Source organism: Nelusetta ayraudi, unplaced genomic scaffold, assembly GCF_046127955.1.
Source record: "Nelusetta ayraudi isolate G7.1 ecotype Tasmania unplaced genomic scaffold, CSIRO-AGI_Nayr_v1 ptg000028l, whole genome shotgun sequence".
Classification (NCBI taxonomy): domain Eukaryota; kingdom Metazoa; phylum Chordata; class Actinopteri; order Tetraodontiformes; family Monacanthidae; genus Nelusetta; species Nelusetta ayraudi.
The window spans coordinates 2458784-2475000 of record NW_027466078.1 but is presented as its reverse complement, the minus strand read 5'-3'; the positions used below and the strand labels follow the sequence as shown (position 1 = coordinate 2475000).

Sequence of the window (16217 nt, the reverse complement as noted above, 5' to 3'; positions counted from 1 at the left end):
AGCGTGGTGAAGGACTGCAGTAGCTCCGCCACCTCATTCCCTCCTTCACCTCCTCCTCTCCCTCCCTTTTTTTCACACGTCTCCACAGTTCCTCCCACCGTCATTGTTGGAACCTTTGGTCGGTTCCTCCTGGAAAACCTCCTCAGACTGCTGCTGCTTTTCACCTTTGTGGATTTAAACTGTTAGTGACTCACTAGTGGTCACAACACAACACACTGCAACGCAACAAACATGGCAACAATCAACCTGGCTGGTGGTGACAGGAACATTAAGCGTTTGATTTTGTTTTGTCCGTTTTCTCCATTAAAAAAACAACAAATAAAAACAAAAACTAAAATTTCTCCAACGTTCACCCTGCAAAAGACTTTTAAAAGACAGAAATCTTACTCCTGCACAACAGCGGCGACGATCTCAGTCGACAACCTTTTGCAACCCAGAGAGATGACGAAAGAGACACACAAACACACAAACTTCAGTCAGAAGTTTTTTGCCTGTTTGTTTGTTTTTTTTACCTGAGAAATGTTTGCGCACAGCAGCTGTCGGTGGAAGTGTTGGAGCAGCAGGAAACACTCTCTGTGACACATGCACAGACACAAACAGACACACAAGGAGGGTAAAAATAGAGGAGGTGGGGTTATCAGCTGGCGAATGGGAGAGAGAGAGAGAGAAAAAAAGAGATATCTGTCTTCCATACACAAACACCCACTCTCCCGCTGACTGACTGAACAGTGTGTGTGTGTGTGTGTGTGTGTGTGTGTGCAGGAACCAGGAGATACCAGAGAGATTTTTTTTTTTTAAATTCAACTAACTTCTTGAAAGTTGCTTCACCCCTGCAGATGTCGTAACGTAATTGAAAGTTGTGTTTTTGCTATTTTGTCATCTTAAGTCTTTTGTCACTCACTGGGTGTTCAAGGTTGCAGTCGTTTCAGTTTAGCGGACAACTTCAGTTACCTGTGTATGTGTATGAAATATTCAGTCACAGTCTAAATGAATGTACGCAGATGTTCAATAAAATTAAAGTTTTCTGTTTCAGCAAAATGTTTACGTTTTATTTCAAGCCGTTTATTCAACGGGTCTAATTGGCTGGTTGTGATTCAGCGATATACGTCACGATTGTTAAAAAGAGTGTCATCAAAGTGGCATGTGACAACAACAACAACAACAACAACAACACAACAAAAACAGGGGAGACATTTTTTTCTACACACCTCTGAGTGTGTGAGTCTGTCTGCACGTGTCCCAGCTCAAAGTCATGTATTTACAGCAGCTTGTAAAAGGACAGAACAAAACAATTCACAAAAAAACAGCACTTGACAAGTCCAGCTGGTAACACACTTTATTCAGCAGTTTTAAAACAACAACACAACAAAATTCACTTTTCAGAAAAAACAAAGTCCTGAGACTGGAAAAAGCTGGAAAACTGGTTAAAAAAAAGGATGGTCAGGTGATTATTGTCACTTTTAAAAACAAGCCAACAAATTAATTTGAACTCTTCAAATCGACACAACCAGGGTCCCGGTCCAGCACTGCACCTATCTGACCCTTTGACCTCTGGGAGCCTCCTCAACGATGAGGTCACCAGGTGGACGTGGGGTTGGCTTTGTACAGGCCGTAGTCCTCAGCACTGAAGAAGGCCACCTCTGTCTCGTTGACTGAGGACACACAGCAGGGACAGGCTCGCTGGTTAACACAGGGGTTAGCCGGTGGGTTGACTCGGGTTAGTTGGTGGGCTTCATGCGGGTGTTAGCCGGCTGGCTTACAGCAGGGGTTCGCTGGCTGGCTAACTCAGCTGCTAACCGGCTGGCAAAGGCAGGTGTTAGCTGGCTAAGGCAGAGGCTAGGTTCAGACCGAGGTTTTAACTTCCTCTGGTGTGTGACAGTTACGCAAAGGTCTTTGATTCTTACCTACGCCTGCGTCTCTGAGCGTCTGGCTGTTTGCCAGGATGAGCTTCTCATCGTCCTCTAAACTCATGACAAGCTCGTTTGTCTGCCAAAAGAAAATACATTTTTTATTGATATACAAAGATGTCAAAATGATCAAATTCTATCTAAAACCTACAACAAGTTCAGACAATCAGATGGGAATTAAAAAAAAAAATAAAAAAATTAGGCACCAGGATCTCGTAATTATGAGATCAGGTTCTCGTAATTACGATATAAAATTAAAAGGAAACTTCTAAATCCGTAACCAGTGGGCAATGATGCCGCGACCGCGGTGTGGTGACGCTATCGCAGTTAAACAGATAAATCTCAATGTTTCTGAGGAACTTTATATAGAATTAAGAATGGACTGACAATAAAACATTAATCTGAAACCAAGTACATACAGAGAAAAGCGATTCTATCTAGTTTCCCTCTTGTGAGCAGTGATTACCGTAATACTTGGTATACACAGAGCAAGCGGAAAGCGAGTGCCTGCTGGCTCTACCGCTTTTGCCGACGTACCTTGGCTCCGTGAGCCTGGTGGATTATCTTCATCGTGTCTGGAAAACAAGACCAAAAATGTTTGCTTTACGCAACCACTCTCTCATTTCTGAGGAAATCAACACCTTCACAAGTCGAAGAGGTCTGCTGTCAGAGTGAGAGTCCAGCAGAGAGGTCGCTGTCCCAGTTCGCTGGTGGTTCGTACCGTAGCAGTAGTTCCGGAAGGGAGGGGGCAGACCCGGTCTCTTGACGACGTCTGTAGGGGAAACGTCAGCCGTCAGCTGGGGCCTCATCAGCAGATACATATCACGGTTAAAGAAAAATATTAACCATCACACCCAGTCATTTTCCTCTGGTTACACCTCAACACTGAGGACTAACTACAAAACAACCATCACTCAACGTGTTTACCGCCCCCAAGTGGTGGCTGGCTGAGAATGACACCTTTCTGACCAAGTAGTACGGACAACACCAAAAACATATTGTTGGTGGTGGAGGAGGATCCTCTGGTTCCGCCGATTAAACTGGGTCCAGGTCCAGGTAGTCCCAGGCATACCAGTATGACTGGGACTGACTGACAGTGCGACCAGGCAGGAACCGCCTCGGGTCTCACCGTCTCGGACGAGCTGGATGAAGTCCTGCACAGTCTGGTCCAGCCGAATTCCGTGGAAGACCACCGGTTTGAAGTTCCGGTGCTGGAAGGAGCGGACCAGGCGGACGGTGACCACCGCATCCCCGGACATGACTCGCACTGACGGCCCCGCTGTAGCTGGCGAGGGTTACGATTTTCCTAGCATGTGTTGTTAGCATGAGCTGTTTAGTCAAACCGTCGGCGTGGGAGAGACCGGAGCAACCGAGCGAAGCTCCTCCGTCCAGACTCGACCAGTTGATGGCCGAGTGAGAACGATCTGAACGTGCAAAATCTTCCGACTGCTGCTTACTGGTTTTACATTAAAATATATATATATATATATATATGTTTAATTTAACTGATTAATGTAGTTTATTTATTCTGACAATAACTTGTCTTTGAATAAATTATGCGCCCTCCCTGTCTTTTCGAATATTTTATCTTCTACCCGCTGCTGCAAAATTGTTTGGGGGTAAAAACGAACAAACAAATAAATAAATAATGAAGAAAAGAAAGGGAAACGTTTGTTTTTCTATTACTGAAAAAAAAAAAAAAAAAAAAAAATTCAGACAGGTGTTCTACATTTCAAAAGACACTTTTGAATTTAAATTGGGAAAAGAAATTTAGACCGACTGAACCAAGTCTTGCATATTTATTCCCTCAGTCAGGAAACTTATTGGTTCGTCACAACAGTCTTGATAGATATATAAACTGATTTAATGCATTTTGAAACGATCAAAGAGTGCAAAATTAGCAAAATATTCAAGCCAGAAGAAAATCACACGTGAAGTTGTTGACGATGACTGGAAAGTGTTTGTATTGCCATCAGAATGTGAAGCTTTGGTAACTAAGAGCTTCTTTGCCTCATCACGTCGTGATTAAATTCATCATTAAAACAAAGATAATTTAAAATGTCAGCCGCTCCGACTCTGAGAGAAAAGTTCAAGCAGCTGCAGTTCCAGACAGACACCACTAGATGTCCCCGCCGAGCCCACTGGGATCCTCCTCCTGCTACGGGTCCTCGGGGCTCTGGTGCCTGGCGCTCTCCCAGCCTCGGCGGATCCGGGCCAGAGGCAGCGCCAGGCAGGGTAGGACCAGGACCAGCCGGCCCACCAGGACCAGGCAGGGCAGGATCAGGGCTAGCAGGTAGACCGGCGGCAGGAAGTAGGGGTAGGCTGAGGGCCAGAAGGCAAAGTCCCAACCGAAGAAGACAGCATGCAGCACGGAGAGTGTCAGGGCCACATAGCCCAGACTGGACTGGGGAGGGAACACACACACACACACACACACACACACACACACACACACACACACACACACACACACACACACACACACACACACACACACACACAGGGGAACATCAACACACAACAACAACAACAACAATAACAATAATAGTTTTCTTTCTGCACTCGGGACAAGGTGGTAGCGAGGGGGGCGATGCCACACAGCCCCACCTTTCCTCCAGCATCCAGGTGTCCCCACTAAGGATGTCCCGATCCAATGCCGATCTAGCATCTTTTACTGGATTGGTGATCGACCAATCTGCGTTCAAAACCCCCAATCCGATCTTCTTTTTTTTTTTTAAACCAGGGAAGTCCCATTGAGGATAAAAACCTCTTTTCCAAGGTAAAATCTTGAACTATATCAATAACGTTATTCATTTACAGACCGCAATGTAGAAGTAAGAAGCGCATTTCTGCCCTCTACTACTCATCACTGCCGTGCTTCAAACGGACGTGACGTATTGAGATCAAAGGCTTCCACCCGGCCGCACGTCTCCACATTTGTCTGCAAGCTAATGGTTTGATGTGGTGGTAGCAACAGCGCTTCCTACAGCACAACTAATTTGATTCGGCATCTCAAGAAACACAAAGCAGAATATAAGGAATACAACGCTGCTACCGGGTCAAAAGCTGGTTTGACGCAGCAGACGTTGATCGCTAGTTTAAGAAAAGACCAGTTAGCTGTGTTGGCCGTGAGCTGCTACACTGATTCTACACTGATTTAGGTTTATTTTGCTTTGGTGGTTTACTGTAAGTGAAGTTACTGATTACTTTTATTTACTGATGGCAGAGTGCAGTCATCACCAAGCTCTGAAGACACTGAAAATGAATGTACTTACTTGATAAGTTACATTTACATAATAATTATTATTATTTTATTCTATTTATATATGGCTCCAGTCTTTTTTTCTTTTTCTTTACTGAGCTATGTTAAACTGTGTTAAACTTGAGCTGCTACATTGTTTACAAGTTTATTTTGTATCAGTAGTTCACTGTACGTACATTATCTTTACCCACAATTTTACATTATCTTTTAATTTATGTGTTCTATATAGTTTGCTCACTGTGTTCTTCAATTTGTAAAATAAACAAAACGGTAATTTGCAATGCACCAAGAGAAAAGTCTGAATCCAGTGGATTCAGTTTATTCAAGGTAAGAAAAAAGATTGGATCGGTAAAAAAAATCGGGATCGGCGATTGTTCAACATTAAAATATCGGAATCGGATCAGGACCAAAACAATGTCATCAGGACATCCGTAATCCCTGCTCACCTGTACAAAGGTGAACTCCCTCCAATTGAGGCTGTTCCCAACTGAGGGCAGCGAGGTGATGGCCAGCAGGCTCAGGACTCCGATTCCCAGAATGCCGCAGGACAGGTAGAGGTCCGAGCGCCACACCTGCGGTTCCGACCATGAGCTCTCCACGCCGGCTTTCACCTGCAGAAAGGCAGCAGAACACATCAGCCCACCAGGTGGCCACTGTGTGTACTTGCAGCCCTGCTGCATGCTACCCCCTAGCCCACGCACACTCGGCCTCCAGCTCACCTGACGGTAGGCGGCGGTCAGCATGCGGTAGTCGGACGCCTTGCGCAGCTTGAGGCAGACACTGTAGACAGCGTGCAGCAGCGCCATGAGCAGGCTGAGCAGGCCCAGCTCCTTCCGCACACACAGCCAGCGGTCCAGCCAGCCAGGGAAGAGCCGGTACTTGGTCCCCCGCCAGAGTTGCAGGGCAGCCGCCAGCTGGCCTGGGGACACACCAGGTAGCAGTCAATCAGTGAGCAACAGCAGCAGCATCATCACTTGATGCAGCTTGCAGCATGTTCAACAAGCTCACTGGCTAAGGCAGGTGTTAGCTCGCTGGCTAAGGCAGGGGTTCGCTGGCTGGCTAACTCAGGTGTTAGCTAGCTGGCAAAGGCAGGTGTTAACCCTTTAAGCGCCATCATTTTTTCAAGAAAATATTTAATTTTGATATCAAGATTTCAAATGGCTGTGACTTGAAATTGGTTAGAGATAAAGCCATACTGTAATTGAGAAAAATCTTCAGTAAACCCAAACTTTTTGTTTGTCTGGTTTTGTATGATGTCAGATGTCAGGGAGACAGATCCCTGTCTCCACAATTCCCCACAGGCTCATCAAAATGTTTTATCCACTTTTGATAATTTTCCACATGTCTCAAACAGACTCAGCCATCATCACTGTAATTTGCAGGGTGACCACAAACATCCCTGCTGCCTCCACCGGCACTGGCTGGGCGTTTCCTCTCACAGCTTTTACCACGTTGATCACTAACTCACTGCGCCCTCCGTCACCATTAGCAGTGTTTTGACTCGCTGCCACTGCGTAACTAAAGACGCACCGGCAGACTCGCTCTCACGGGACGACTGAACATCATCGTCAGAGTGCGAATATTCCTCTTCGTTATCTGAGTCAGTCATTACTTGACGAAGTACTTCGTCAACGAACAAACCTCTCAGCAATGTATTCTCGGCAAAATTTGCTGTCTTTCTCTCTCCTCCCACTACAACGACTTCCCCGTCTCGTCGACTGAGGCTTTCTCTCTATTCATACTCCGAAATCTGAATATAAACACCCCCCACAAATGCTGCTCAGATTGAAGCCACAGGTGTCGCCATCTCCTGGTGTAAAGTGGAAACTACTTTCAGCACCAAATTTGCTGCTATGGCCTTTTTAATTCAGCAATGAATTGCGACAAGTGCTTAAAGGGTTAACTTAAAGGCTAAGGCAGTGTTAGCTCACTGGCTGAGTCAGGTGTTAGCTGGCTGGCTAAGTCAAGTGTTATCTCACTGGCTAAGGCAGGGGCTAGGTGGCTCCCTCAGGTAGGAGGAGCTTTGGTGTTGCCATAGTTGGATGCATAATTTGGCCAAAAGGCAATGGGAAATTGAGAAAGGGTTAGAAGGAGTGTCATTGAGGGCATGGCAGGAGTCACAACTGAGGTTCCGTCCCCTTGTTTTTATATCATCAACCACTTGATTCCAAACAAGAAAAAAGGGGAGGGGCGCAACAGGAGGGGGAGGGCAATAGGGTGGAGCAAAGAGCTGCTGTTGTTACCTGGAAGGTAAACCAGGGCCAGGGTGACCAGGGCCACCGCAGGCAATGCCTGGTTGACAGCATCCAGGGGGAGCTGGTAGAAGTTGTTCTGGCCCTTGTCAACGAACGGCAGCAGGATGTTCCTCAGGAAGATATAACCATAGAAGAAGAGGAAGAGGAGGAAGGTGGTGAGGACAGGGCCCCCCCAGGAGGGGAAGAGGAGCAGCGGTACCTCCTCCACGTGGCGGGAGGCGGTCAGGACCCCAAGGTCAACCGGGGTGAAGCCCAGACGGCGGGCCAGCTGCAGCAGCAGGGCCTTGGACTGGGGGCAGTTGCTGCAGACCAGGACCTGGAGGGGGCAACGAAAATAAAAATACTCTGGTCAAATTAAAAATAATGATTCATGTTCAGGTTATGAAATGTACTGAAGTTAAAAACTAAAAATGATCTTCTTCTTTTTTTTCACAAACAAATCATGCCTGGACTTGACCAGAGGTCAGAGGTCTTGATGAGCATCTGAATCATTTTAAACAGCTTTGCTATTCTCAATACTATATTTTCTTTTCTTTTTTTCAACTGCAGCTCAACCAAACTGTAATCTGTAATAGTTCTGACCAGTGAGCCATTATTGGAGTTGACACAATTAACAACAATAACCAATGTTATTTTGTACCCAAAAGGTGAGGTGAGGTTCTCTAAAATAATCCTGTCTCTAAAATATCATCCACTTTTATATTCAACTACACAACAGCAGAGCTCAAATAGCTCCAAGCATGTTGTTGCTTCAAGCAGCAACTACAAGAATCAATAATAAGTGATTAGTGGTGAAATGGATTTTGCGAAAACCCATTTGGACCCATGCTTTTGAGCACTTCTTTCGCTCCATGTTTCCTTGTTTGACGTGACAAAGCGCGATACGAAATCACGTGACGTGACGCGAGACAATGTCCCGCTGGGCCGGGAAATTAAAGAATCGTTAAGAAGAATCGATAACATCAGAGGTGTACGATTCCGATGGAATCGGTCAATTGGAACCGGTTCTAAGTCAAAATCGGTTCTCGATTCCCACCCCTAGTGTGAATGGTTGTTTGTCTCTATGTGGCCCTGCAATGAACTGGTGACTTGTCCAGGGTGTCACCCTGCCTTCGCCCTATGACAGCTGGGATAGGCGTGAGGAGGCACTACAGCTGTAGACATACCTTCCTGTTGCCGTCCTGAGCTCCAGCCTGCAGCGTCCAGGCCGACACCACGTTGAAGGCCTTCACCACTCGGCTGTCGGGGAAGATCTCAGCCAGCCACTCGGCATTGGAGCCCTGTTCGCCACCACGTGGGTGGGTGGCGTTGCTGACATCCACCAGCACCTTCCCGGCCAGTGCTTCTCTCAGGCCCTCCAGGGTGGGGTAGAAGTCTGGGTGCACGGCGATAAACACCACCCGGGCCTCGCCACCCGCCGCCTCCTTCTGAGAGAGAAGCTCCACCCCCTCGGGGAAGCAGGCCCGGCCCTCCCGCAGGGGGTGGCGGCTACCCACCATCACCCTGAAGCCCGAGGCCACCAGCCGCAGGGCCAGCGAGCGGGAGAAATCTCCGGACCCGATGATGCCGATGACTTCGGGGTCACTGGGGAGATTCCACCCCAGCAGGGGCTCCGGGGGGTGGGAGAAGGAGGAAGCGGAAGGGGGGTAGCTGGAGAAGGAGGAGGGAGGGGGGGCCTTCAGGTCATAGTCCATGATTAACAGCTGCAGGTGAGAGGACATTGTGTCAATGTTGAGGAATTTATGACACAGAAGAAAATTCATAGAAAATTTAAAGCTGCAAGCAGCGTTATAGGGACTGAGCCTGCACAACCCCCCGTCCCCCTCCCCCCGACCTCTTCAGAATCCTGCCAACCCTTGCTGATGCTTGCTGACCACTGCAGACCTGTGCCGACCCCTGCCATCCCCTGCCGACACCCCTTGACACTCACAGATTCCCCCGACACCCGCCAGCATGTTTTGGAGTGAAATGAGAACTGGAAGAGGTCTTGATCATATGCATATTAGCATATGTGTAAGCAAATGATGCAGATTCTGCACTTTCTGATTGTTTTTGGTCAAAGCTGGAAATAGCTCAATTCCTGTTTGTCGATTTTTTTTAAATTAGAACATATTAAACCTCAATCGTCTCAAAGAGAGAAACGCGTGGGTTCTCGTCCCAGGTCTTTTTGCCACTTGGGTTTTGTCATCAATTTCTTGTCTGTGTCATACTACATTTCTTGAAGCCCGTAGTACTTACGGTTTCAGAGCCATATGCTTTGAGATTTCTTCAAACAAGTGAAAATAACTCTCTTCTGGTTTGTCAGAGGTGAAAGGTCAGCATTTATGAAAATTAGGTCTTGATTGGACGAACGCGTGGGTCTTTGTCCCATGTCTCTATGAACTTCCTAGAGGGCACTATGACGATTTTAGTGGTTCTGTCTATGTAGGGGGCACTATATACAGATTTGTACAGTTTTCTTAATAGAATAAATTTTCACCAGTTCTGCCCTGCGTGAAAAATTTGGTGCAAATCGAATCATGTCCAGGGGGTCAAAATGGAGTTCAAAGTTGCTTAAGGAGAACAATAATAGAGAAACAGAGCAAAAAAAAAAATAGGGTCTTCGGCGGGCTCAGTCCCTAATAAATAAAGTAGATAAACAAAAACAATTAAACAAAAAAAACAAACTGAAAAGAACATTAAATAAGAGGAAGATGCCGCAGCAGAAGAAGAAAAACAACAGGATTCAGCATGTTCAGTAGCAACAGCAGCAGAAGATCCTATAACTGTAATCAGCTCCATCAGCAGCAATTAGTAATCTATTACTGTGGCTCTATAGTCGATACATAGCAGCGAGCAGCTATTTTATATTCATCACTTTCACTTGTCAGCTCATAATGTTTTACAGACGACTGACTGACTGACTGCAGCTCGTCTCCCGGTTTATGACTTGGATTGCTTTTTTCCGTCCCGTTAGCAGAAGAAAATGCAGCTGTTGCGTTAAATTGATCTCATATTCTACTGGGTCCATCTCTTCATCACCTGGTCTCAGCAGGTGGCTCCACCCGCAGGACTCATGGGTCTGCTACCGGTTTCTTCCCTCTGGCTCTAGGGCAGTGGTAGACTACTTTTTGGCTCGTAGGCCACAGTGGGTTCTAAAATTTGACAGAGGGGCCGAAGCAGGAGCAGATGGATCAATCAGTCAATCAACCAATCGACCAATCGACCAATCGATCAATCAATCAATCAATCAATCAATCAATCATTTTTTATTTGTACAGCGCTAAATCACATCCAAAAACGTCTCAAAGCACTTTGTACAATCAGAGAAAAAGAACCAACTGGGCCCTCAGAGCAAGCAAAGTGCGACAGTGGCCAGGAAAAACTCCCCTGTGGGAAGAAACCTAGAGCAGATCCAGACTCCAGAGGGCCATAATCATAAAATAAATAATAAAACGTTATTTGCACAGCGCTAAATCACAACCAAAGGCGTCTCAAAGCGCTTTATACAATCAGAGAGAACCAACCGCGCCCCCGGAGCAAGCAAGATGCGACAGTGGCTGGGAAAAACTCCCCTGTGGGAAGAAACCTAGAGCAGATCCAGACTCCAGTGGGCGCTCATCTGCCTATGACCAGTTGGGGTGAGAAGGAAATACAAATAATGTAGAGATGTCTGCTCCAGGGGGTAGGGTTGCCACCCATCCCGTTTTCCCCAGAATTGTTCTCTTTCTTCACCACCTGTCCCGGGAAAAATAAAATCTCTCCCGGGACACAATTTGTCCCGTTTTTTATGGAAAATGACAAAACCTCATTTGATTTCCGTCTGTGGTCTAGATAGGGTTGCCAACCCTCCCGTAAAATACGCGATTGTCACATATTTGGCAACTAAAAAACCTGTCCCGTAATGAACTAATACGGGACGCACTTGACTTTGTCCCGTATATTTCGGTAAAGCAGCACGCTTTGTTTCGCTTTTTTTTTTTTTCATCTAAGTTTCTGTCCCTGGTGTGTTTTGGCACTAAAAGAAAACTTTCACTTCCCTGTTTGTCAGACTGAACCTTTAATAAGCTTTTAATAACATTTAACAACGGACTCAGATCAGTTTTCCAGCACCTGTCTCGGGAAAAATAAAATCTCTCCCGGGACACAATTTGTCCCGTTTTTTTATGGAAAATGACAAAACCTCATTTGATTTCCGTCTGTGGTCTAGATAGGGTTGCCAACCCTCCCGTAAAATACGCGATTGTCACATATTTGGCAACTAAAAAACCTGTCCCGTAATGAACTGATACAGGACGCACTTGACTTTGTCCCGTATATTTCGGTAAAGCAGCACGCTTTGTTTCGCTTTTTTTTTTTCCCATCTAAGTTTCTGTCCCTGGTGTGTTTTGGCACTAAAAGAAAACTTTCACTTTCCTGTTTGTCAGACTGAACCTTTAATAAGCTTTTAATAACATTTAACAACGGACTCAGATCAGTTTTCCAGCCTGTGTTAATGTATCATAACATCTTGTACCACATGTCTGCTGTCACGTCTCGCTGTAAACACGTGTGTAACTGTCCTTGCAGACAGAAAGCTGTCACTGAACTGTTTCCGGTATTTGCTATTCATGTAATTCATACTAATTGATTTATCTTCATCAATAATCAGATGACGGACTCACTCACGTGTTGGAGTCTCCGCGGTCCGACCAGATGACTTGCTGCACGTCCTCCGCTCTGTTTCATCACAAGAGGGACAGGCAGGGCGGCACGGGGGCGGGGTGGCTGTCATGTGACCAGACCGCGACGCCCACATCTTCAAGCGCCAATAATGAGCTCCGAGTTCTCGGGAAGTTTACAGGCTGCGGTATCAGCTCGGTCCTGTTGCACAAACACAACGTCTGGAGTGTAATGGAGTACTGTAGATACACAGTAGAAATACAATACACTAAAATACTAAAATACCTTTATCAAAATAGTGCCTGTTAAGTACCTAGTTAGCAGTGTCGCGAGAGTTCCTACCTCCCTTGAAGGCACCGTGCCTGGCGAGGGCGATAAGGCGCAGCTGTGTGTTCCAGTCTGATAAACTCTTAGGTTCAAACTCATAAAGTCCGGAAACAGACACTCTGATAAATGTCATAAAGATTCTGAAAACATCCGCCACGGACACTTTAACTCGATTTTTATTTTTATTTTTTTTACCTGTCAACACATGCCTGCGAGTAATGCCACGTAATCAACTGCTGCTGCACACGGGTGTAAATGCTGATGTGAAATGTTATAATGTTATAGCAGAGTTCTGAATGTTGAGTTGAGTTGAATTTAGTTGAGTTGAGTTGAGTTGAGTCGAGTTTCACTGCGCAGCTGCAGGGAGACAGAGGCACGTGCAAGACTCGACCATCAGGCGTCGCTGTTCTGCTACAGTTCAGCTCAGGTGCAGTTGGACTGTGAGTCAGAGCTGCTGCTAATCACTGCTATCTATCTATCTATCTATCTATCTATCTATCTATCTATCTATGTTGCCAGTGCCGTTGTAGTGCCCTACAACGGCAGTTCTACCTTCAATATTATATCCATATATAGTGAACTACCTCGTTTCTTTCTCCAATTCCATACACAGCTCAAGACCTTAAGTGTTATAAAGGTTTGGATGCCTATAAGCAGATAGTGTGTGACTGGGTGAGGGATGGCATGCGTGTAATGACAGCCAATGTAAGCGGTGCTCTAACTAAGTGGTCACCAACCCTGCTTCTGGAGACCTACTCTCCTGCATGTTTTGGATATCTCTCCAATTTAACACGCTTGATTATAATTATTATTCGTTATCATTATCAAGCAGCCAGATAAATAACCAAGAGTTAAAAATGGACGGAAATCATCAATAAGTGTTTGTTTTTTTATGTGATGAAGTAAATGGAACATCTCCACTGACATACAATGACTTTTTCAGTTATGTTGAACGTTGTAAGTCATATTTTTGTCAATAAAATCACAGATTTTGTGCCAGCCACAAACGTCCCCATTCTTCGTAAAAAAATAAAATAATTTTGTACTCCTTTCCCTAATTTGTGATGAATTTTGGTAGTCGAAAGTACTGTATTTCAGTTTTCTCGGTCTGAGTGGTTATTGCAACCAAAACAGCAATAATTAACCATTTTGAGTGACCATAATCTGGTTGTGTTGCTACATACAGAGTCTAGTTGCAGTGCGAGGACGTCCAAAATATAGCGACTTCCGGTTTTGATGACGCTACGTGAAAACACTCGTTACACGTACACACGTTACGCAGACAGAGGTGAAGCGTACCACCTGCAGGCCGCCGCCACTGAGAGTGTTAAAAGAGGGAGGGACTAAATGCCTTCAGGTTAGCAAACAATCTGCTCCGCCCAACTGGCTGTGGCTGTGGGGTGACGGTGATGTCACTTCAGCTGCAGTACCTCACTGAACTCCAGCCTGAATCAAAAGCCCACAAGATAACTCCAAATAATTTCAATGAAATAATCATGAATTAATCAATTTAAAATTAAAATCTATTTAATCTGAATTTGAGAATTTTTTTAATACATTGATTCAGTTTGTCCAATCTTTTTTTTTTTATTTTTTTTTTTTAACCAGACTTGTCTGTTTTGCTGTCAGCCAGCTGAGCCGTCGTGTCACAGAGGCTCCCTGAAGAAACACTGCCGTCGCCCTGATCATGACGATGATGACGATGATGATGATGATGATGATGATGATAATGATGATGATGATGATGATGATTGACAGTGATGTGAGCAGCAGCTGGTTCCTCCTGCCTGGCCGACACTGCCTGCACTTGGATTAGTCTGGACTGAAGAGAGATTTGAATTGATGACTTGAATCTTTGGCGCTAAAGCTATCAGGTGCCAAAGCTACGGACAGCAGCGACAGCCTCTGAGAAGCTTTCTCATGAAATGCTGCCCCCCTGTGGTTTGGAAAGCACACTAGCACTCTCTCGTTGTGAAGTCAAATCGGAAGTCGCGGGTGCGACTGACTGCGTGTGGGCGACGTGTCACACACTGCCAGCAGGTGTCGCTGTGCCTCAACTGACTGGGGACCCTTTTCTATTTCTGTCACCGACCTTCCTCCCAGTCAGTCAGTCAGTCAAGTCAGTGCCACAGTCAAACTCCACCCAGGGCCTCACTGCCACTGCAACATAGCACAACACAACACACAGACACACAACCACAAACAACAGGCCAACAAGTCTGCAATCAGCTGCAGGCACATTGTAACTGAGAGACTGATAGTAATGGGTAAAAAAAAAAAATACTAATAATAATGTGTGGCTATGCATTACTATATTGTGCCGACAAGGTAATAAACGTGTGGCCCTGAGATGGTGAATGCGTGTCCACGTGTTTTTTATTATTATTATTATTTCACCTTTATTCAACCAGATAAAAGACCCATTGAGATCAAGACCTCTTTCACAAGGGTGACCTGGCCAAGAGAGGCAACAGCCCACGCCCACAAATACCGCCAAAAATAAGGACAATCACAGAATAAAAATAAAAATGAGAGTGTTTTAGCAAATAAATTGCAGGAGCGATGACTTCAGTAGCAAGTATGAAAAAAATAAATAAATAAGAATGTGATTGTAATTCATTCCTGTACTAAAATAAAATAAAAATGAATTCAAACTTGTTCCATGATTAAAGTAACAATGAGCAGTCTGTCTGGGAATGACAACAATCATTATCTCGTGGCCACAACAATGAATATCTCGTGGCCACACGTTTATTATCTTGTATAGGCATGATATAGTACGGAAGCACATTGCTGCCACCCTAGAAAAAAAAAGCAGGGCTCAGTATCACGTTATAATGTGATACTTTCACGTTTTTACTTGATACTTTCAGGTTATAACGTGATACTTTTACGTTTTTACGTGATAATTTTTTACGTTTTAACGTTAAAATGTGAAACTATCACGTTCTAACGTAAAGATTTTTCACGTTAAAACGCAAAACTCATGTTAAAACGTGATAATTTTTGCGTTTTACGTGATAATGTTCGCATAATTTCATAATGAATGTAAACTAAATGAGGTGAGGCAAACGGAGGCACCATGTCTCGTCTGCATGAGTCGATTAAACTGTATTTTACACTTGGTTTGAGGCATGGTGAGATCTTGAATTAATTAAGTACCATCGATGAAATTAACATAAGTTTGCGTACTTTGAGGAGGATTTTGAGATGTATGTGTTGGAACTCGCAGCTCGTCCACAGTTGGAGGGAAATACTTGATACCGTTTCTTTCTTTAATAACTTCTCTTTATTAGATATATCACATGAAAACTTTTGTGGACAGAGCTCTTCTTTCACGGTATCGAAACATCCCATAATACAACAGAGACCAACAAAACGCGCTCATACACCTTATTGGCGTTAGCGGATCATGTGACCCCCACTGGCTGATTAACTTCAAAATAAAATCATGAAACAAAATAATATAAGAACATGCAAAATCCAACAGTATGGGATTGTATCGTAGGAAGAATGAATCCGACCCGATTGAAGTTGCGTCGTTTTCTCATTGATCAGCTGGAGGGGCACAGAACGCTCCATGGGTACAAGTTCCACCATCTCAACTGCATCCTAATTTTCACGTTATAACGTGAAAATTCTCACGTAAAAACGTGAAACTATCACGTTATAACGTAAAAACTTTCACGTTATAACGTGAATATTATCACGTAAAAACGTTAAAGTATCACGTTATAAACGTGCCCTGTTTTTTTTGTCTAGGGTGGCGGCAGCAATGCGCTTCCGTAATATAGTAATGCGTGGCCACTTATTTTTTTTCATCCA

At 44.9% G+C, this 16217-nt stretch overlaps 3 protein-coding genes across 5 annotated transcripts in view; all 3 read right to left on the bottom strand.

Moving 5' to 3' along the window:
* Positions 1–590, bottom strand: part of LOC142891083 (uncharacterized) — a 16998-nt gene extending 16408 nt beyond the window's left edge. Inside the window, exons 1-2 of the mRNA XM_076030410.1 lie at positions 513–590; positions 1–164 (exon numbers count right to left, since the gene is read on the bottom strand). The exon at positions 1–164 is cut by the window's left edge and continues 55 nt beyond it. Of these exons, the coding sequence (XP_075886525.1) occupies positions 1–164; positions 513–584 (236 nt within the window). The 5' untranslated portion in view covers positions 585–590. The remainder of the gene's footprint in view (positions 165–512) is intronic.
* Positions 591–1310: 720 nt separating this feature from the next.
* cunh2orf76 (chromosome unknown C2orf76 homolog) lies at positions 1311–3294 on the bottom strand. Its single transcript, XM_076030664.1, has 5 exons — positions 3037–3294; positions 2629–2679; positions 2445–2482; positions 1905–1986; positions 1311–1652 (listed from the first exon to the last, which is right to left on the bottom strand). Exons 1-5 carry the CDS (start codon positions 3164–3166, stop codon positions 1576–1578), a joined length of 378 nt encoding a protein of 125 aa, XP_075886779.1. The 5' UTR covers positions 3167–3294; the 3' UTR covers positions 1311–1575.
* Positions 3295–3687: 393 nt separating this feature from the next.
* Positions 3688–12265, bottom strand: steap3 (STEAP family member 3, metalloreductase). 3 transcript variants are annotated; one of them, XM_076030639.1, is made up of 7 exons: positions 12072–12265; positions 10931–11029; positions 8591–9127; positions 7413–7740; positions 5889–6088; positions 5616–5780; positions 3688–4311 (listed from the first exon to the last, which is right to left on the bottom strand). In XM_076030639.1, the coding sequence occupies exons 1-7, from the start codon at positions 12129–12131 to the stop codon at positions 4066–4068; spliced, it is 1635 nt and encodes a 544-aa protein (XP_075886754.1). In that variant the 5' UTR covers positions 12132–12265; the 3' UTR covers positions 3688–4065. The 3 variants fall into 3 exon arrangements, with proteins under 3 accessions (XP_075886754.1, XP_075886756.1, XP_075886755.1); XM_076030641.1 differs by lacking the exon at positions 10931–11029 and adding an exon at positions 10446–10558 and having other exon boundaries at positions 12072–12132; XM_076030640.1 differs by lacking the exon at positions 10931–11029 and having other exon boundaries at positions 12072–12263.
* Between the last annotated feature and the right edge of the window lie 3952 nt (positions 12266–16217).